Here is a 21,886-nt window from a genome sequence, read left to right as displayed (position 1 = left end):
AGCAGCAGAGCCTCAAATGATGTGGATGTTGGCCCACCTTCGCTGCCAGGTGCAGAGTGCTGAAGACTCTCTTGTCCTGGGTGAGGCCTAGCCAGCTTGAATGGCCTTCCATTCGTTGCAAAAAAGTGATGCCCAAGTGGGATCCATGATAACAGAGGCCTGGAGGAATTTTTATTCTGCCATGTCCAGTGGAAAATGTGAATTAAAATCTTAGCACAATTCTAGGCTAATTCACCAAGGGTTCAGACTCTTCTGAAGGTTTGGATCAGTTCATCTGATTGTTGTGGGGTCGAACCCTGGGTTCAAAATAAGACCACCGGATGCTGATTAATTAATTTTAAAAAAGCAGGCAAGGATTTATTGAACTGGCCAGGACAGCCACGAGAGCACCACACGCAGGTGGTCTCCACACGACTGCACTGTTCCAGGGGTAGGCAATTCCTTTTAAAGGTTTAAACTGCAAGAATTTTCCTTTTGGCCGAAACCGGTTTGGCTCAATGGATAGAGCGTCGGCCTGTGGACTGAAAGGTCCTGGGTTCGATTCCGGTCAAGGGCACATACCCAGTAGGGGGTGTGCAAGAGGCAGCTGATCGATGATTCTCTCTCATTGATGTTTCTAACTCTCTATCCCTCTCTCTTCCTCTCTGTAAAAAATCAATAAAATATATTTAAAAAAGAAAAAAAAAAAAAAGAAAAAAAGAATTTTCCTTTTGTTCCTAAATCCTAAAGACTAAATTCTAAAGACTGGGGACAGCCTGCAGGGTTGGTTCCCAGTCACATCCTGCTGGACATTGGAATGTGGCCCTATCTTGCGATAGCGATAACACAGAAGCAGAGCTGAGCGGTTAGACTCTAAAGGTTATCTACAGTTTCTATCCCCAAAGCTACTGAGTCAGTGGGAATCAATCTCCTGTGGGTCTGGTCCCAGGCAAGGGAAAATTGCCTTAGCCTCCAGGTCTTAACCTGGAAGCTGAGGTAAGTACCCAGAGTTTTAATCAGATGCAAGAGCCAGACTTAGCAGGGTTAAAATTCAAACAGCAGTTTTTACCAAAGTATGGTTGCCACTATATTTCACTGGTAAAGAAACTATAACCAGTGTACATACTGGTTAAGAGCCTGGGTAATATGAAATGTGTTATAGAGGACAGACAAATAAAGACCAGCTCTATTTCTTAAACTCAACCATCCATTTCTTACCTAATTGGCATATTGGAATTTAGTTTCAGCTTATTTTTCATTTAGTTTGTATACTTAGTATATTTAACTCCATCTGTTTTCTGAGACTTTAACCCTCGTCTTAACTGACATCCTCCCCGCTCTTTTGTTTCCCTCTTTCTCATACCATTTGACACTTAAAATCTTTCCTATTTATTTCCCCCTCTCATTCTAATGGTCCCAGATTGACTGAAAGGATGAGAGGGGAGTCCCTGACTTGGACAAACACAGACTTCTGGCAAGGACTAAGTAGTGCAAGTGACTTTCTGGGAGCTGGACCATGTGAGACAGTTGGGGTCAGGTGTGTGTCTCTGTGTGTGTCTGTGTGTGTCTTTCTGCACCCTCTTCCAGACGTCAAATCCTGCAAGATTTGTGCACCACATGGTTAAGCTGCAAGACTCTCCTATGGTAGCTGCTTTCAGTTTCAGCCAAGACACTATGGCTGACACAACTCCCTTCAATAAGGAGGAGTTATGGTTAATTAGCAGCTGCCAAAGTATGGATTTTGCATACTATATTATCTCCAAGGGAATGGTGGATCAGTGATACCATCACACTTACCTGGCTGGGAATTTTGATACCAGAAAGCTGGGCACCAGTGTCAAGGACATCTCACCAGTCTCAGGGATCATTCTTACCCGTGAGTTAAATGGGTAAGCTGGCAGACCTATTAAAACAATTTTTCCCTTTTCTATGCCTTTCAGACCTGAATGGCTTAGTGAGTGAATTATGATATACATGGTCTGATTCTGAGAGCCTTCTCCTCTGTTTCTACAATGCCCCGAATCCAAACAGAATAAGAAATATTAACTATGGTACTTTGTGTTGTGCCATATCACTGAACCAGGCCAATTGCCTTACAGTGGGCTGGGATGGAAGAGCCAATGCTATTCTTTGCCTAGGATAGCCTCACTTCTCCCCCTCCCCTTGTTAAATAGAATAGCTAATATCTCTTCTTTAGACACCAAACCAATGATAGTTATTTTGGGAAAAAAATCTCATAACTGAGCACCATCCAGCTAATGCAGTGCTAAATCATACAAGTCATATTATTTCCCAGTTGGGGTAGTAGTAGGTGGCTCCTAATGACTTCTCCTTCCTTGGGCCCAGCCCCAGATACACAGGGGGATGTTTGTACTAAGATAAAAGTGGTTGCAGGGCCCTAGCTATAAATAATTTCCTGTAAGTCATCTTGGTCAAGGCTATCTTCAATGCTCCATTCTCTCTCTCAGTCTAGAGCCATGGTCGGCAAACTGTGGCTCGTGAGCCACATGTGGCTCTTTGGCCCCTTGAGTGTGGCTCTTCCACAAGATACCACGGCCTGGGCGAGTCTATTTTGAAGAAGTGGCGTTAGAAGAAATTTAAATTTTAAAAAGTTTGGCTCTCAAAAGTAATTTCTGTCGTTGTACTGCTGACAGTTGGCTCTGTTGACTAATGAGTTTGCTGACCACTGATCTAGAGAATTAGGCCACACCTCAAGATCCACCCTGCCCTTTACTCTGTGGGTAGCAAAACGTGTCCCTGGATTGGAGGCTGTAGCTGAGTTAGCTTAGGGTAGAGGATGCAGTGGCTCCTCAGTGATTAGTCCAAGAATGCAAGCTCCAATTCAGGCGGGGCTTCCCCCACATCAGGGCCCATTGAATTCCCGAGATTACAGAAAGAGGTTCCATAGAGTCTATTCAGTTACTGCTTCTCTAGGCTTTTTGCCTTTGGAATGTTCAGGACATTTTTTTCAGGAGGAGCCCAGCTCTCACATCCTAACGATTGGCTCCAGCGGCAACCAGATACTCCAAAGTACCTGCCAACCTCTAGCTCATCTCAGGTGCATGGTGCCTCAGCCAGGGTGCCTCAGCCAAAGCATCCACCCCTCGCATGTTGATTTACTTAGTTGTTAAACTTGTTTTTCTCTGCCCCTCCCTCGCTTGCTGTTGCCCCAAAGTTATAGCTCTTTTTTTTAATTGCCCATGGCACAGAGCTCCCTCATTGTGTGGAAAGGCCGTGCCCTTTCCGTAGGCAGGATGTCGATGACAAAGGGTGGAAGGTAGTGCCTGTCCACTGTGGCTCGGTCCCTGTAAAAGGCAGTTAGTTCTGCTGTGCTGCACGTTGTTACTTATATTCAAACGTTAAGTCCCCGGAGGGTGCCCCAGTTTGTCTGGCAGCTGAAAGCGAGGCTCAGGGTCAGGGATGTTTTTGTGTTATTAACTCACATAAATTCCTCTCCACTCCCCCATCCCATTTAATAGTCAAAGACCGTTAGGCTGTATTGCTATGTGAGACCAGGGGTTCCAGTTTACAAAACAACCCAGGAACCCCTGGTGACTGTTTCCACTGGTATTTGGTAGTAAGGCAGCAATTGTCTCTCATTAGCAGTATACTTCTCAGCTGCTGGAAGCGTTGCCTAGCTAGCTCAGCATCCGAAATACTCTGCCATATTTTTTCTTCTAGGATCTGTTGTCTCACCCCTCTTCCCCAGACTGTCTTGGTAGGAGAGACAGACCTCAGATCTCACCTTTCTGATTTATAGGGCCCAAGGGGTAGAGCTGACCAGGCTGTTAGCCTGTAAGTCGGCCAGGGCCAATCATGGAGTCTCCCGTGAATCCATTCAAAGTACGTGGCCTTTTGGATAACTCAGGATATGGAGTGTATAAGAACTCCAAAAGGGAGCATATACTGACTCAAACTGAAACACCCCAGGAGCTTCTATGGGACGTAATACACATGTTTCACTGCCTGTCACAGGGTTGAGTACTGTTACACCAGGAAAGCCCTGATGGCACGTGCTCATTTCCCCTGTCTCTGCCTCTTTTGTTTCAGGAGATCTTTGCAACACCTATAGGGGACCCCAGATCACTGAGGGAGAAGATAGAAAATAAGGATGCATTACCAGTATGATACCATCCAAGGCACTGGAATCTGATCTGTCCTTTTTCCTTTTTCCTCTTCTCACTTAAGTCAAGGGAGCAGCCAACTATTCTTGAATCAGGCAGAAACAGAGGCAGATATATTATTATATATGAAAGGTGCAGTGGAATATATATATATGTATTCCAGCCTGGGAATAAACTGACACCTGTAGGAGGACACAGTGTAAAGCACCAGATCTGGAGCTGTGACTGACCCACATTCAACCATCACCCTACAATGGTCTTTTTTGATTATCTTTGGATTGGATTTCAATATATATATATATTGAGTGGCCACATTATTATGATCTCTAAACGCATAATAATCTGGCCACTCAGTGTGTGTGTGTGTGTGTGTGTGTGTGTGTGTGTATATATATATATTTATATAATATACTTTAGAGGCCCAGTGCATAAATTGTATGTACATGGGTGGGGTCTGGTCACAGGGAGGGGACCTGGGCGGTTGGCTGGCCTGCCTACTGGTCGAACTCCTGGTTGAGGGAACAGTTTGCATATTAGCCTTTTATTATATAGGATATACATGGCGTGGCCAGATTATTATGCATTCAGAGGTATATATATTGCATAATATATATATATATTATTATGCAATCAAATATATATTGATTTTAGAGAGGGAGGGGTGGAGAGGGAAAGAGAGATAGAAACTTTAGTGATGAGAGAGAATAATGGATTGGTTGCCTCCTACATGCCTCCCACTGGGGATTAAGCTCGAAACTTGGGCATGTGTCCTGAACAGGAATTGAGCCATGACCTCTTGGGTTATAGGTTCATGTTCAACCACTGAGCCACCCTGGCCAGGCTGGATTTCTTTGTTTTTTGTTTTGTTAATAAAGCCAATCCTTCCTCAAAATATGCTATGTTCTGGAAAGGGGATGGGCCAGTGTATAAAAGGAACCCTTGACAAGCAATTTTTTCTTCTTCTTGGAATGTCCATATAACCCAGTGGAAAAATTCTGGGGGGCTTCTAAGAAATAAATGTCTTAAATTTTAAGAGCGTCTCTTTTCTTCTCTCCCTCTTTTAATATATTTTACTGATTTTTTTTTTTTTTTACAGAGAGGAAGAGAGAGGGATAGAGAATTAGAAACATCGATGAAAGAGAATCATCGATCAGCTGCCTCCTGCACACCCCATACCGGGGATGTGCCTGCAACCAATGTACATGCCCCTGACCGGAATCGAACCCGGGACCTTTCAGTTCACAGGCTGACGCTCTATCCACTGAGCCAAACTGGTTTTGGCTCTTTTCTTCTCTTGATCTTGTACAGATATATGAGGCTTGTAACTTGCCCCCAGCCTGGGAATAAGCTGACACCTGTAAGAGGACACAGAGTAAAGCACCAGATTGGGAGCTGTGACTGACCCACATTCAACCATCACCCTACAATGGTCTTTTTCCATTATCTTTGGATTGGATTTCCTGTTCCTAAGAACTACTTTAACCAGTTTTTCTGTTCCCTCAGTTTGAAAGTATTTTAACTGCACATCGTGAGGGGTGTCTCTGGGCAGATCCAGTCCCACTGGGAGAGATGGTGAGTCCCTTCTGGCCCCTGAGGGAGCCCATTGCTCTTGTGTGAAGCAGAGGGGTCAGGCTCCACGACCTTGTATCTGCAGAAGTCAGTCATCCATGGGACAGCACCAGGTTTCTGGGAATAGTTGCCCATCCTCTGCTGTACTTCTGTGTAAGACAGACCTCGAGGCCTTCCAGACTCACTTAACCGTCCTGAATGACACAGTTTCTCTCAGGGTTGGTACCCAGTGGCCTCACTGATGGGTGAGCCGAGAGATCACCGGTATCAGTGGATTGCGTGGATTTCTTAGCCTACTTCGGTTTACCAAGGATTGCTAAAGACAAGGCGTGGGATTTTCCAAACCGAACATTACAAACTCATGGCCTACATCTGTGCTCACTCTCCTCCCCTCTACAGCAGCAAATTCAAACCTCCTTCACATGCAGCAAATATACTCACTTGTTTCCAGAAAATGTTACAAAAACAACTTCAGGCAGCCGCCACAGCCTACCTCCATGAAAACAAAGTCATACCTACCAGCACTTGCTCTAATCCTCAGAAGGATTTCAAAGGAAATGGGGTCCTGCTTGCCCTCCCAGCTTGGGGTGCAGGAGCTGGGCGCCCTGGGCTTTCCCGCCCAACGAAAGGGAGCGGAGAGAAACCTTAGCAAACGGGGTAGTGCCACCCATCAGTGAGAACCAGAGCAGCAAGAAACGGGGCCTGCAGCTAAGCCCTGGGGAGGGCTATTGGCAACACACCACAGGATGCCCCGCCCGCCAGCAGTTCTCATTGTGTAGGCTGCCTAGCCACCAAGCGAGGCCTCGGGCCAGGCAGGAGTGGAACATTGGGGACATCCAAGAGCCTCCCCAAGGCTGCCAGTCTGGGGGCGCAAACACGACCCTCAGAGGCACAAGAGGCGGAAGGCGGGCTGCTGAGCAGGCCCCTCTGGCTACCCCTGGGCGGCGCTAACACAAACACTGCAGTTTCTCTGCCCACCTGACGCAGACAACAACATTTTCCATGGCTCTGCCCTTTCTGGTGGAGAGTATGTTCCAGAAAGGGGCACACCAGGGAATGGGGGCGGAGAAGAAGTCAAACTCAGAGTGTGTTTTCGGGAATGATGTGGGGTGGAGGCTGGGCCAACCTGCTTCCCCGTGGGTCCTCGGGGCGGGGCAGCAGAAGGGGGAACGTTGCTTCCCCGGGACCCCGCCGCCCCGCCGCCAGACATCCCGCCCCTCGCCCTCCCTCCCGCCGCCCGAGAAGGCCAACTCCGCCCGCCTGAGTCACGGCTGGGGCCGGGGAGGAGCCGGGGAAGGCGGCCCCAGCGCAGAGCTCAGTCGGCGGCGGGCGGGCGCGGGAGAGCAGGCCGGGGACCATGGGGGAGAGCGCGCTGGAGCCGGGCTCAGCGCCCCGCGCGCCGGCGGAGGGCCCGGTGCACGCGGTGACCGTGGTGACGCTGCTGGAGAAGCTGGCGGCCATGCTGGAGGCGCTGCGGGAGCGGCAGGGGGGCCTGGCGCAGAGGCAGGGCGGCCTGGCCGGCTCGGTGAGCCGCATCCAGAGCGGCCTGGGCGCGCTCAGCCGCAGCCACGACGCCACGAGCCACACGCTGGCGCAGCTGCTGGCCAAGGCGGAGCGCGTGGGCTCGCACGCCGATGCCGCCCAGGAGCGCGCCGTGCACCGCGCCGCCCAGGTGCAGCGGCTGGAGGCCAACCACGGGCTGCTGGTGGCGCGCGGGAAGCTCCACGTCCTGCTCTTCAAGGTCAGTGACCCCGGGCGTCCCTCGATCCGGGGCCTCGTCCCGCCTCCGGGGACACCGTCTGGGGGGAGGGAGGGTCCCCGCCGTTCCCATCCGCCCACCACACCCACATTCCTGGCCCTGCCCGGGGGAACAGACTTCCAGAGCCGCACCCGCTCCCCACACCCAGCCCGCTCCCCCTTCTCCCCCCGGCCCGCCCACGCCTGGACCCGTCTGGCCAATCAAAACCCTGCCAGCTCCAAGTCAGGACACGTCCACGGAATTTGCTCCAAGCCTCACCCCATCCCTGAGAGAAAATAACGGTGGTGGAGGTGCATCGCCCCTCCTCCAGTTCTTCTCCTTCTTCTTCTTCTTCTTCTTCTTCTTCTTCTTCTTCTTCTTCTTCTTCTTCTTCTTCTTCTTTTAAAATATATTTTATTAAATTTTTACAGAGAGAAAGGGAGAGAGGGATAAAGAGTTAGAAACATCGATGAGAGAGAAACATCGACCAGCTGCCTCCTGCACACCCCCCATTGGGGATGTGCCCGCAACCAAGGTACATGCCCTTGACTGGATGGAACCTGGGACCTTTCAGTCCGCAGACCGATGCTCCATCCACTGAGCAAAACCGGTTTCAGCCCTCCTCCAGTTCTTGTCCCTGCGGCCACCCTCCTCCTCTCAGGGCCCCCAAGCGGGTCCCACCTATTGAACAAACTTCTGCAGGCCGCCCCACCCCCCACTTTTCCACGCCTGCCTTTTCTTTCTTTCCCATTCGGGCAGCGGAGGGTAAGGGGGGAGGGGGCAGGCTCCCCTGCTGTGATTGAGGGGCGAGGCTCAGGCTGGTGCGGGGCAGGGGGCTGCCGGGGTCAGTGCTGTGTCCATCACCTGCAGGAGGAGGCCGAGATCCCACCCAGAGCCTTCCAGAAGGCGCCCGAGCTCCTAGGCCCGCTGGAGCAGCCTGAGCCCACCGCGGAGCAGCTGGAGGCTGAGGCTGGGGAGAGCTCGGACGAGGAGCCCGTGGAGTCCCGGGCGCGGCGGCTGCGGCGCACGGGTCTGGAGAAGGTTCAGAGCCTGCGAAGGGCCCTTTCTGGCAGGAAAGCCCCCGCGGCGCCCACGCCTGCCAAGCCTCCCCGCCTTGGGCCCGGCGGTGGCCGGAGCGCGAATGGCCAACAACCCGAAGAAGAAGCCCTGCCCGCGCTGGAGTCCAAGTTGGAGCCAGAACCTCCTCCGCAGGACACTGAGCAAGATCTCGGGAGGCCTGGGGCTGCCCAGCTGGCTGTGCTCCAAATAGAGAGTGCGGCCTGATGGCTGGCGCGCCTGCCTCCCCTGTGCCTAAGCCTAGTCCCAGAATAAATCTTCCTCCCGCGGAAGGCAGGCAGCATTCACGCCCAAATAAGGAGTGAATCCTGCGTCCACAGCACAGCTTTGGTCCTTCCTCCCGGGATCCTCCAGCCCAGCACCCTGAGTCCTGGGAGCAGCCACTTACACCTGCTTGTACTTCCATCAATAAAAGCAATGTTACCTAATCCAGGCTCCACGGGAAGGGTTGGGGATGGGAGTGGGGTGGGAATAAGACAAACGTGGGAACCAGGAATGTGGCTTCTGTTTCAGATCGTTGTATGATTTCTCTAGTTTCCACTGAATCCGAGGCTCCACTCCCGGGGCCCATGCGAATACGCTGCTCCTTAGGTGCTTCCTCATGGGGACACACCCTGTCCAGTCCCTTGCTATAGGTTCTCAATACATGTCAGCTTTGCTCTTAGTGTCTTCTTCCTCTACCACCTCCTCAGAGTTGGGTTTCCCAGGATTCTGTTCTCAGCATTCTTCTCATTCTGGGTTACCCCTCAGTTAACATTCACTTCTACCAGCCACAAACCCCCCAGACCACTGCCTTGAGCTGAAAAGTACTGCAAATTCAATGTGCTCAACCTATCTTCTACCGTGCCATTAAGCCCAATTTTAGTTCTGCAGCTATTTATTGAACACTTACTATCTATTGTTCTTACTATCTATTCCTCTTGTGTTTTCTTTGCTTATGAATGGCGCCCTCATCCCCACGGAAATCTGGCAGCCCTCTGACAAGTCCCTCTCACACTCCCCTACCACATGGAAACAGTTACTCTATTGCTTTGACCTCTGCAATCTGTCCACTTTTCTTTTCTTTTTAATATATTTTATTGATTTTTCACTGAGAGGAAGAGAGAGGGATAGAGAGTTAGAAACATCGATGAGAAACATCAACCAGCTGCCTCCTGCACACCCCCCACCGGGGATGTGCCCGCAACCAACGTACATGCCTTTAGCCGGAATCGAACCCGGGAGCTTTCAGTCCGCAGACCGACGCTCTATCCACTGAGCCAAACCGGTTTCAGCCACTTTTCTTTTTTTTAAAAAATATATCTTTGTTGCTTTCAGAGAGGAAGGGAGAGGGAAGGAGAGAGATAGAAACTTCAATAATGAGAGAGAATCCTTGATCAGCAGCCTCCCGCACGCCCCATACATACTGGGGATCGAACCTGCAACCCCGGGCATGTGCCCTGACTGGGTATTGAACCATAATCTCCTGGTTCATAGGTCGATACTCACCACTTGAGTTATGCCAGTCGGGCTGTCCACTTTTCTTAATACGCGTGGCCACTGTTCCATCTCAGGCCTTACCTTTCACCTGACATTCACATTATGTGAATTGCCAGTCTGATCCTATCACTCTCCTAATTCAGACCCTTCAATGGTTCCCCATCACCTTAATAAAGTCCAAGCTCTTTTTTTTTTTTTTAAATATATTTTATTGATTTTTCACAGAGAGGGAGGGAGAGAGAGAGAGAGCCAGAAACGTCGATGAGAAACATCGACCAGTTGCCTCTTGCACACCCCCTACCGGGGATGTGCCCGCAACCAATGTACATGCCCTTGACCAGAATCGAACCTGGGACCTTTCAGTCCGCAGACCGACGCTCTACCACTGAGCCAAACCAGTTTCGGCTCTTTCTTTCTTTCTTTCTTTCTTTCTTTCTTTCTTTCTTTCTTTTTTTTTTTTTTTTTTTTTTTTTAATATATTTTATTGATTTTTTACAGAGAGGAAGAGAGAAGGATAGAGAGTTAGAAACATCGATGAGAGAGAATCATCGATCGGCTGCCTCTTGTACAACCCATACTGGAGATGTGTCCGCAACCAAGGTACATGCCCTTGACCGGAATCGAACCCGGGACCTTTCAGACCACAGGCGGATGCTCTATCCACTGAGCCAAACCGGTTTTGGCAGGTCCAAGCTCTTTAACATTACCTTCAATATCTTCATATAACCTTTTTGTAGCCTCACTTCTTGCTACTTCCCTTAATTCTACTAAATTGCACTAAGCAATGTATTCCAACTCTCCTCTCTACTGTCCTGCAAAACTGAGCAAGCTACCCCTGTCTCAGGGCCAGCGGCTTCTCTTCCTCAGCACCACCTGCACACCTCAGTGCTACTTGCACTGAGGTGTGCAGGTGGTGCTGATTATTAGCAATTTCTGATTATTAGGTGGTGCTGATTATTAGCAATCATGATTATTAGCAATTTCTCTCCCAGTCCCATGCCACTAGACTGGCTCCTTTCCAGTAGGGGCCATTTTATTCATTTCTGTATTTTTCACACCAAATACTATGCTTAGCACCCAGCAGGGCCTCATAAAGCAAGAACATTTTAAAGAAGTGAGAAGCAGGAGGGATTGGCTAGGGGTGAGAGCATGGTCATCCACTCATTCATCAGTCCTTGGCTATGAAAATGTTTTCTAGTCCCTACCTGTGTTCCAGGTTCTATTCTAGGACTCGTTAACATGACAACCCTTTCTGAGTCTGTCAAGGACCTCAGAGTTTAGGGAAATACAAACATAATTACTAGAGGCCTGGTGCACGAATCTGTGCACCAGTGGTGTCCCTTGGCTTGGCCTGCAGGATCAGGCCGAAATCAGCTCTCTGACAAACCCCCAAAGGGTCCCGGATTGCAAGAGGGCTCAGGCCAGACCAAGGGACCCCACTTATGCACAATCAGGGGCAGAGAGGAAAGAAGGAGGTTGGCCAGCCTGGGAGGGACCATGGGAGTACTCCAGGGCATGTCTGGCCCATCTTGTTCAGTCCTGATCAGCCAGATCCCAGCAGCAAGCTCACTTACCAGTCAGAGGGTCTTCCCCTTGGTGGTCAGTGCATATCATAGCAACTGGTTGACCAACTGTCTGCCTCCAGGTGGTCAGTGCATGTCATAGTGAGAGGTTGATCAGCCTTAGCATATCATTAGCATATTGTGCTTTGATTGGTTGGACAGCCAACCGGATGACCAGACGCAGCATATTGGGCTTTTATTATATAGGATATTATATAGGATGATGAATGATGCAAGTGCAATGTTAGAGACAGGTTATTTTGAGAGGAAAGAGACACAACCTAACCGGAAGGAGGAAAAGTGGAGGATGTTTAAGGAAGTGCTCTTGGAAGAAGGTAAGTAGTGGGATGGGTGGAAAACAGGAATGGCGAGGGCCAGTAGAACTCAGTGGTTAATAGTTTCTCAGTTCTTTCATCTATAAAATGGAATAATGGTAACCCTTACTGGGCTGATGTGAGCATTACAGGATATAAGTGCCTTGCACAGTGCTAATTAATTTTAGCTGTGTAATTCATTCATCCACTCATTCCACAAATATTTACTAGCTTTATAATTATTCAACGTGTATGTACACATTTTTGGGGACACCCTATATTTTCTTCTTTATACTTTTTTTCCTTAGTTTCCAAATCAAGTTATTATTGTGATGAGTGCTTTTATAAATAGGAAAACATACATATAAAAATGGTAAGCAACAGTAAATATCTTTTATTGATTTTTGTACAGAGAGGAAGGGAGAGAGATAGAGAGAAACATCAATGAGAGAGAGTCATCGATCAGCTGCCTCTTGCACACCCACTGGGGATATGCCCGCAACCAAGGTACATGCCCTTGACCGGAATCGAACCCGGGGCCCTTCAGTCCCCAAACCGACGCTCTATCCATTGAGCCAAACCGGTCCAGGCAGCAACAGTAAATATAAATACAAGTAAATAAGAGCTTCAGAAATGAAGATGGATTTATGAGTGTAGAGACAGTAAGACTGAGGCAATTCCATGCTGACATATATAAAATATAAAGAATTGAAGAGACTCAATTTAGTAAGAATGTCTCATTTGATTTATAGAGAATGCTGTTCTGAGATGTGAATTTATTTTTCCAGCATCCAAATCAGGTACTTTCAGGTTGTGCTGAGAAGAAAACAAGTGTGGAAAATAGATAATGTGTGGTTTGAGCCTGAGTCTCTGCAGGCAAAGTGTCCATAATGGAGTGTTTCTGCATTCCAGCTGAGAAAGCTCCTCTCCATCTCGTAAGCACATATTGGAAAGTAAAACTGCAGGCGTCTGAGTTACTGATAGGAAGCTAACACTAAATAAGGAGGTGACAGTGTGGAGGTGGTGAGTGGTGGTGGCATGAATATTACCATGAGTGCTGGCTTTGAAGGCATAACTATTTAGGCTGCGCTGCGTATCTACAAACTCGGGATGTGACCCAAATAGACAGAATCCAGAGAGGCATTGCCACTGGGGAAACTAAGGCAAGATGGCCATACCTTATGTAATATACTCTCCTGCTTTTAAAGCAGCATCCCAGAAAGTACGCTTGCCACCTTCCACTTCAATTCCTTTTATCCCCGTTCCGTTGAGTTAGATAAACAGCAGGCCATAAGACTGGGGTGGCGCTCATGCTGTGGAGGCCTATGTAAGCAACCCAAAATCTAAGCCTGTGAGTGCCTCAAGGTTATAAAATTGAAACCTAAGGACAACCAATTACAAACTGCCAATTAAGCTTTGAGCTTTAGCCAATCAATTTTTTTTTTTCTTCCACACTTTTTCTAAGTCTTTCCAATGAGCTGCAAGGTTGGAATGGAAAAATGCTCAAATAAACTTTTAATTTTTCAAACATGCCTCTGTTTATCGTTCCACACTTCTGTGAACCATATACATCTCCATTGTCTCAATTCCCAGTGCTTAAATAGTTTATCTCCTCCCTCTCAGTCACCTCATGCATAATTAGTCAACAAATCTTGGAGAAGCTAGATATTCAGCATTCCACAAATCTTTTTTATGTTTCATGTCACTGTTCTTGTTTAAAATCTTATTGCCTCTCATGTAGGCTCCTGAAATTATCTCTTAAATTTCCTTACTTGAATCTGTTTGATATATAGTATCCAGTTGGTCCAAACACTACTTTTGATTTTCTCAAAAACTTGTGACTGCCTCTTCCTCTTAGCCAAAGTAGTATATTCTTTTTTTTTTTTTTTAAATACATATTTTTAAATGTATTTTATTGATTTTTTTGCAGAGAGGAAGAGAGAGGGATAGTTAGAAACATCGATGAAAGAGAAACATTGATCAGTTGCCTCCTGCACACCCCCTACTGGGGATGTGCCTGCAACCAAGGTACATGCCCTTGACAGGAATTGAACCCAAAATCTTTTAGTCCGCAGGCTGATGCTCTATCCACTGAGCCAAACCGGTTTCAGCCAAAGTAGTATATTCTTGTGTGACATTATATTATGTATAAAAAATGTAATTATATGAGAATATAATTAGCCTATCTAATAAAAGAGTAATATGCAAATTGACCATCACTCCAACACATACGATGGTTGACCCATGTGGTCAAAGATGGCTGCCCCCATGTAGACACAAGATGGCCAGCAGGAAAAGGCAGTTGGGAGGGACCAGGCCTGCAAAAGAGTGCAGTTGTGGGTTATCAGGCCAGCAGGGGAGGGCATTTAGGGGTGACCAGGCTTGCAGGGGAGGGCAGTTAGGGGAAATCAGGCTGAGAGGGGAGTAGTTAGGCATCAATCAGGCTGGCAGGCAGAAGTCAGGAAGGCAGGCCAAGTGAGCATTTGGGAGCCAGCAGTACTGGATTGTGAGAGGGATGTCCAACTGCCCTTTTAGGCTAGATCCTATCGAGATTGAGCCTAAATGGGCAGCCGGACATCCCTCGAAGGGTCCCAGATTGGAGAGAGTGTAGGATGGGCTGAGGGACAACCCCCTCCCCTTTAGTAGAATGTATAATGTAGATGTTCTATTCCCCACGACACTGTAAAACTTCTTGAGGGGAGGAATACACTGAATTTATCTTTCAGTCCTTTACAATGCTGTGTGTTTATTTAGAAGTCACAAAAATGCCTGTTTCATGGACATAATTATTAATTTAGCTTCCCTTTCCTCTTACCCCAGTGCCAAGAAGCTCCTTCCAAAATCACACCTCAGGTAAGAGAAATGGAGCTGATGCTTTTTTTCTGAGCCGTAAAATTACTTCCTGAACACTTGTTTTCCTCATATCACCAATCAAGGATGGAAATACATTAGTGCACAGTCCACCCAAAATAGACTGAAGTTGATATCTCTTTTTCATAAGTGTCTATTGGCTGGTAAATGCTAGCACCTCCATTTATGTTGGGGACGAATATCCAGGCAGTGTTTTCTATTAAGCACAAGTAGCTGCTGCTCCTGCACTTTGAGAGACACCAGTTCTTCACTGCAGATAATTCTGGGGTGACTGCAGTTACACTGTCACTCCCACACAGGACACTCTGCTTACTCTCCCGGAAGCTCTTTGCTCTGCCACCAGGAATTTCAGCTCCTCAAGCTCCCTTCCCCCCACCATTGCCAGTGCTCCAATATTCTGCTGGGGAGTTGAACCCCCTGCCCTTGCTCCAGCTGTGGCAAGGGGTAAGCTTTCCTCTTTGGCCCCTTGGAAACCTTGCTTTTTTAAGAATTCTAATTTCAGAAGGAAGGTTATAGGATTTCTCTTCTGTTTTACCAAAAACTCAGTGCAACCTTTCTCTCCAAGGAAGGGCTGGGATCTTCATCTTCTCTCCAGGTCAGTGGGTTGAGGGACTCAAGAGAATACCTCAAACAGACCCATGGTTCTTTCACTTTGAACTATATTACTCCGCCAGGTGGTTAAATATACTAAACCTACGATAGTGCTGGTTTTGTTCCACCAAGCCTTTGCTCTTAGCCACTAATATGGCTCTATATAAGTAAGCAAACTTAGGATATTTGGTTATGGCCACCCCCTTTTTTTTCTTCCTGGAGGACAGACACAATAAAACCTACACATTTTCCTAGTATTTTTCAGGTTTTACTAGAGATGGAGTCAAGAAGATAAAAATAGAATTCTCATCTAGTTAAACAAAAAGGGCTTAAAGTCTAATTTAAAGATCAATAATCATAGAATATTAAACCCATAGGAATAATATAAATACCAATAACAGAAAAAAGCTTCCAAAATAAGTAATCTTGATACTTATAGATAAAAGTAAAAAATAGATCTATATAATAAAGAACCAGGGTTGTAGGGACCATTCCCACGAAAGGCTCCACCAGACTGAAAGTCAGTGCTGGGTTGCAGAGGCAACCCACCACTGACTAGGTCACTGACTGCCTACGGGGCTGCAGATCAGGCCCGGAGAGTGGCCTGCAGGTAGAGAGGCAAGTCTGATCCGTAGCCTCTGTGGCAGCCATTGATCAGACCTTGCCTCTCTTTCTCTCCTGGACTGGCCAACAGCTCACCTCCATTTCTCTCCAGGCCTCCATCAGTGGCTGCTAATCAGGCCCGCCTTTCTGATCAGACCCATTGATAGGCCCAGAGATGCTGACTGGCATAGAAACTGACCAATCAGAACCAAATCTGGGTGAATGTAAGAAGCCAATGGCTGCCTAGGAGGTGGAGCTTTTGATGCTGACTGGCATAGAAACTGACCAATCAGAACCAAATTGGTGGCAGGAGAGGGCAGTTGGGGGCGAGATCAGACCAGCAAGGGAGGGCAGTTAGGGGCAATCAGGCAGGCAGAGGCAGTTAGGGGTGATCAGGTAGGCAGGCAGAGAGGTTAGGGGTGATCAGGCAGGTAGGCAGGTGAGTGGTTAGGAGCCAGCACTCCCAGATTGTGAGAGGGGTGTCTGATTGGAGTGGGTGCAGCCCCCCTCTGTGCACAAATTTTGTGCACTGGGCCTTTAGTATAATAATAAATTAAAGAGTTTAGCATTATTAATAGGGAGCAAAAGTACAAAAGTCAAATCCTAGGGCAGTGGTCGGCAAACTCATTAGTCAGCAGAGCCAAATATCAACAGTATAACGATAAAAATTTCTTTTGAGAGCCAAATTTTTTAAACTTAAACTTCTTCTAATGCCATTTCTTCAAAATAGACTTGCCCAGCCCATGGTATTTTGTGGAAGAGCCACACTCAAGGGGCCAAAGAACTGCATGTGGCTCGCGAGCCACAGTTTTTCAACCACAGCTCTAGGGGTAGGGACTCTTCAGTGTGGTGGACTTTTAATGGATGGATTTCCCAGCACCCCTTTAAGGAGCAGCAACGTAGATCCAGCTAGAATTGTTTTCTAATTTACTGATACCTGTAACCTGGTCGTGGGTTAAATTCCTACTCAGGCGTGTGTACCTAGATTGCAGGTTCAATCCCCGGCCCCACTGGGGGTGCATGTGGAGGCACCCAATCAATGTGTTTGTTTCTTTCTCTCACATGAGTGTTTCTCTCTCCCCTTCCATCCCCTCCCTCCATTCCACTGTCTCTAAAAATCAATGGAAAAAATATCTTCAGGTGAGGATAAACAACAACAAAACATCATCATCATCAACAAAAACAAAATCAACAACAAAAAGAAAAACCCAGAAATAAATGAGTCCTGAATTTTACATTCAGCTCTGATGGGTTGGAGAGGGTCAAACAACCCATTGTTCTCATTGTGGGGAGGTCAGGAATTTACCCAGTGCATTAAAAAAATATATATTTTTATTGATTTCAGATATGGTGAGGGAGAGAAAGAAACATTAATGATGAGGAACAGTTGTTGATCAGCTGCCTCCTGCACACCCCACACTGGGTATTGAGCCTGCAACCCAAGCAGGTGCCATGACTGGGAATTGATTCATGACCTCCTGGTTCATAGATCGATGCTCAACCTCTGAGTCACGCTGTCCAGGGCCCCGTGCACTTTTCAAACATAGTAGTTACTCAGAGCTTGTTGCAGATGTGGGGACTGTTAGGAAGAAGGGGGCTGACAGAGGATAAGTAAAACATCTTTCTGGTCAGGTAATGAACAAGCCATTGGGCATATTTAAACCTTAAACAGCCACTTTATGGACCCTCTAACCTTCCCTGAAGTTGCCAGAAGCCAACTTCTTTCTGATGAATCAGGGTACTGCTCACATCGTTAAATGGCTCTGAGACGGTATTCTGTAGTTCCTACTGGGCCAGCTGTCAGATGTGGGGAATTAACATGAGACACGGACCCCTTTCAGTGTGTTATGCTACTGTCCATTCTCACAGCTTTGCATAAGTGTTTTAACCAGAAAAAAAAAGAAAAAAAAGCTGCCTATGTTACACCCCTTCATTGCTCTTCGTCTTCCATCCGAAGATTGTGCTATTTGACCCACAGGGAGGTGCTAGCTAACATGCTCTGCCTGCCAAAAAGGGGAGGGTCTTGTCAGGTACTACTTCTTGGATGGCTGTGCCATGAGTCACTCTCCCCCACTTCTCTGTGGCTGCAGGAGACCACAACCTTGTAAAACAGGTCACCTTTAGGCAACATTAAATGCAACTCCAATACCATTTTGGTGAGGGTACCTGGGAAACCCAATAGCAAGATATTTTCAAGATATATGCTACTGTTTTCTAATCTTGATTGCATATCCCATGAGACAAAAAGTTGGACCTTCAACCTGAATATATGCGTGTTTATAAATTACATGCATATACTATTGTACTCACGCATTGAACACATACAAAAATAGAAGGCTGTCCTGACCCCTGGGATGTGTGCATCCAGCTGTAGAGATGGCTAATATATCCAATGTCAATTCATAGATAACATGGTAATGGCTTGCTGGGGGAATGCTGGGGGAATACTGGCATAGCTCAGCCACCTGCGTCTTCACACACTGGCGTTACCACAGGATGTGCTCTCTTGGGTCTCTATGACTTTCTTTACCACGTGGGGTCCTCCTTGAAGAAAATAGGACTTCCTTCTACCAGTTGTCTAGACACCACCATGAAGCTTCCTGTGGTTTTGATTTAAATAAGCATATACAACCCCACATGGCAGTGCTTGAGCACTGTCTCACTCTTCTCTGTGCGAGTTAGAATATGAGGGTCTTAATGTGTATTTCACCCTGAATTATGCTTTTGGGGTACAAACAGCCTTTTATGAGCAGCCAAATGACTAGGACAATGTCTTTTGAGAAGTACCAGGCCGCCTCAAACAGAACAGGAAAAATCACCAAGTGGCTTCTGAATGAGGCTGCTACCACAAAGCTTCTAGAAAGGTTGCTTGAAAGGTCACCATCACACTGGGCTGCCTCAAAAGCCTCTCTGCCACTGTTGTCTGAAAGCTGCTAGGCCCTGTGTGGCTGATGCTAAAACTCAAGGCACCTGCGGATCAGCCATTAAAGGATGGTTTAGTTTTATGCAGGCATTAAAAGGAAATTTTCATAAGTAGGTAAAATCATGAGTCTTATACAGATGTAATAAATTTATGTTTAAAATTTTATTTAATTCACTCATGAGGAAACTAGTGAAGTGCTACAACTAGGTCAAAGGAGATTCCTAAGAACAGGCACAGATATAGGTCAGGAATATTGTAATTATGGGCAAATAGAGCCAAAATTCTTTTGCTTTATTTTTGTTTTTGGTTGTTTTCCTCTTTTTTTTTTTTTTTTTTTTTTTAATATATTTTATTGATTTTTTTTTTACCCCCTCCCTCCCTCCCACACATCCCCTCCCTCCCCAGAGTTTTGTGTCCATTGGTTGCACTTATATGCATGTATACAAGTCCTTCGGTTGATCTATTATCTCCCCCAGATCTTCCTCCCGTCCCCACTGTAACTTGACAGTCTACTTGTTGATATACTGTCTCTATATCTATCTTATGGTTCACCAGTTTATAATGTTCTTTATTATCCACAAATGAGTGAGGTCATGTGGTGTTTCTCTTTCATTGATTGGCTTATTTCACTCAGCATGATGTTCTCCAATTCCATCCAGGATGCTGCAAATGATGAGAAATCCTTCTTTTTTATGGCAGCATAGTATTCCATTGTGTAGATGTACCATAGTTTTTGGATCCAATCATCTGCTGACGGACACTTAGACTGTTTCCAAATTCTGGCTATTGTAGATTGTGCTGCTATGAACATAGGGGTGCATATATCCTTTCTGATTGGTGTTTCAAGTTTCTTGGGATATATTCCTAGAAGTGGGATTACTGGGTCAAATGGGAGTTCCATTTTCAGTTTTTTGAGGAAACTCCACACTGTTCTCCACAGTGGTTGCACCAGTCTACATTCCCACCAGCAGTGCGCGAGGGTTCCTTTTTCTCCGCAACCTCGCCAACACTTGTCGTTTGTTGATTTGTTGATGTTGGCCATTCTGACAGGTGTGAGATGGTACCGCATTGTTGTTTTGATTTGCATCTCTCGGATAATTAGTGACTTTGAGCATGTTTTCATGTGCTTTTTGGCCTTCCTTCTGTCTTCTTTTGAAAATATTCTATTTAGGTCCATTGCCCATTTTTTAATTGGATCATTCATCTTCCTTTTATTTAGTTGTATAAGCTGTTTGTAGATGTTGGAGATTAAACCTTTATCAGTGGTAACATTTGCAAATATGTTCTCCCACACAGTGGGCTTTCTTGTTGTTTTGTTGATGGTTTCTTTTGCTGTAAAAAAGCTTTTTATTTTGATGTAGTCCCATTTGTTAATTTTCTCTTTAGCTTCCATTGCACTAGGGGTAGTATCAGTGAAGAAGTTTTTTTGGCATACGTCTGAGATTTTGTTGCCTGTGGATGCTTCAAGTATTTTTATGGTTTCCCGTCTGATGTTTAAGTCCTGTATCCATTTTGAGTTTATTTTTGTGTATGGTGTAAGTTGGTGATCTAGTTTCATTCTTTTGCATGTATCTGTCCAATTTTCCCAACACCATTTATTGAAGAGACTGTCTTGACTCCATTGTATATTAGTGCCTCCTTTGTCAAATATTAATTGAGCATAGTGATTTGGGTTGATATCTGGGTTCTCGATTCGATTCCATTGATCTATATGTCTGTTCTTGTGCCAGTACCAGGCTGTTTTGAGAACAGTGGCTTTGTAATACAGTTTGAAGTCTGGTATTGAGATACCTCCTACTTTACTCTTCTTTCTCAGGATTGCTGTGGCTATTCGGGGTCTTTTATTGTTCCAAATGAACTTTTGGAGAGTTCTTTCTAGGTCAGTGAAATATGCCGTTGGTATTTTAATGGGGAGTGCATTGAACTTATAGATTGCTTTAGGAAGTATGGACATTTTGATGATGTTGATTCTACCAATCCATGAACATGGTATGTTCTTCCATCTGTTTACATCTTCCTCTATTTCTTTTTTCAGTGTCGTGTAGTTTTCCGCAAATAGGTCCTTTACTTCCTTAGTTAAGTTTATTCCTAGGTATCTTAATTTTTTTGGTGCGATCGTAAATGGAATTGCTTTTTTAGTCTCTGTTTCTATAAACTCACTGTTGGTGTATAGAAATGCCATAGATTTCTTGGTGTTAATTTTGTATCCTGCTACATTGCCAAATTCATTTATTAAGCCAATTAGTTTTTTAATGGAGTCTTTTGGGTTTTTTATATACAATATCATGTCGTCTGCAAATAAGGATAACTTTACTTCTTCTTTTCCAATTTGGATGCCTTTTATTTCCTCCTCTTGTCTAATTGCAATGGCTAGTACTTCCAGTACTATGTCAAAGAGGAGTGGCGATAGTGGGCATCCCTGTCTTGTTCCTGTTCTTAGAGGGAATGGTTTTAGTTTTTGCCCATTGAGTATGATGTTTGCTGTGGGTTTATCATATATAGCTTTTATTACGTTGAGGTATGATCCTTGTACTCCCACCTTGTTAAGAGTTTTTATCAAGAAAGGGTGTTGGATTTTATCAAATGCTTTTTCTGCATCAATTGATATGACTATATGATTTTTATCTTTCAACTTGTTTATGTGATGTATCACGTTTATTGATTTGCGGATATTGTACCAACCTTGCATTCCTGGTATAAATCCTACTTGGTCATGGTGTATGATCTTTGTGATGCTCTGCTGGAGCCGATTTGCTAGAATTTTGTTGAGGATTTTGGCATCTATGTTCATGAGGGATATTGGCCTGTAATTCTCTTTCATTGAGTTGTCTTTATCGGGTTTTGGTATTAGGGTGATGCTGGCTTCATAGAAGGAGTTTGGAAGTGTTCCTTCCTCTTGAATTTTTTGGAATAGTCTGAGGAGGATAGGTTTTAGTTCTTCCTTGAATGTTTGGTAAAACTCTCCTGTGAAGCCATCTGGCCCTGGGCTTTTGTTTGCTGGAAGCTTTTTGATGACTGTTTCAATTTCTTCCCAAGTCACTGGTCTATTGAGATTT

General features: G+C 46.0%; 1 protein-coding gene across 1 annotated transcript; it reads left to right on the top strand.

Annotated features, from left to right (window-relative positions):
- Positions 1-6,956: 6,956 nt before the first annotated feature.
- On the top strand, positions 6,957-8,915 carry CAVIN3 (caveolae associated protein 3). Its single transcript, XM_084893453.1, has 2 exons — positions 6,957-7,413; positions 8,281-8,915. Exons 1-2 carry the CDS (start codon positions 7,030-7,032, stop codon positions 8,692-8,694), a joined length of 798 nt encoding a protein of 265 aa, XP_084749579.1. The 5' UTR covers positions 6,957-7,029; the 3' UTR covers positions 8,695-8,915.
- Positions 8,916-21,886: the final 12,971 nt, after the last annotated feature.

The sequence above is a fragment of the Pipistrellus hanaki genome, assembly GCF_964339955.1.
Source record: "Pipistrellus hanaki genome assembly, chromosome: 9".
In the NCBI taxonomy this organism is placed as follows: Eukaryota; Metazoa; Chordata; class Mammalia; order Chiroptera; family Vespertilionidae; genus Pipistrellus; species Pipistrellus hanaki.
This window is presented reverse-complemented; position numbering and strand designations above follow the sequence as displayed.

What these genes read in the sequence shown, in the direction of transcription:
- CAVIN3 (XM_084893453.1), top strand. Translation starts at nt 7,030, where the DNA reads ATGGGGGAGAGCGCGCTGGAGCCGGGCTCAGCGCCCCGCGCGCCGGCG. An exon ending in TCCACGTCCTGCTCTTCAAG is followed by an intron (nt 7,414 to 8,280) that starts GTCAGTGACCCC and finishes CATCACCTGCAG; the next exon opens with GAGGAGGCCGAGATCCCACC.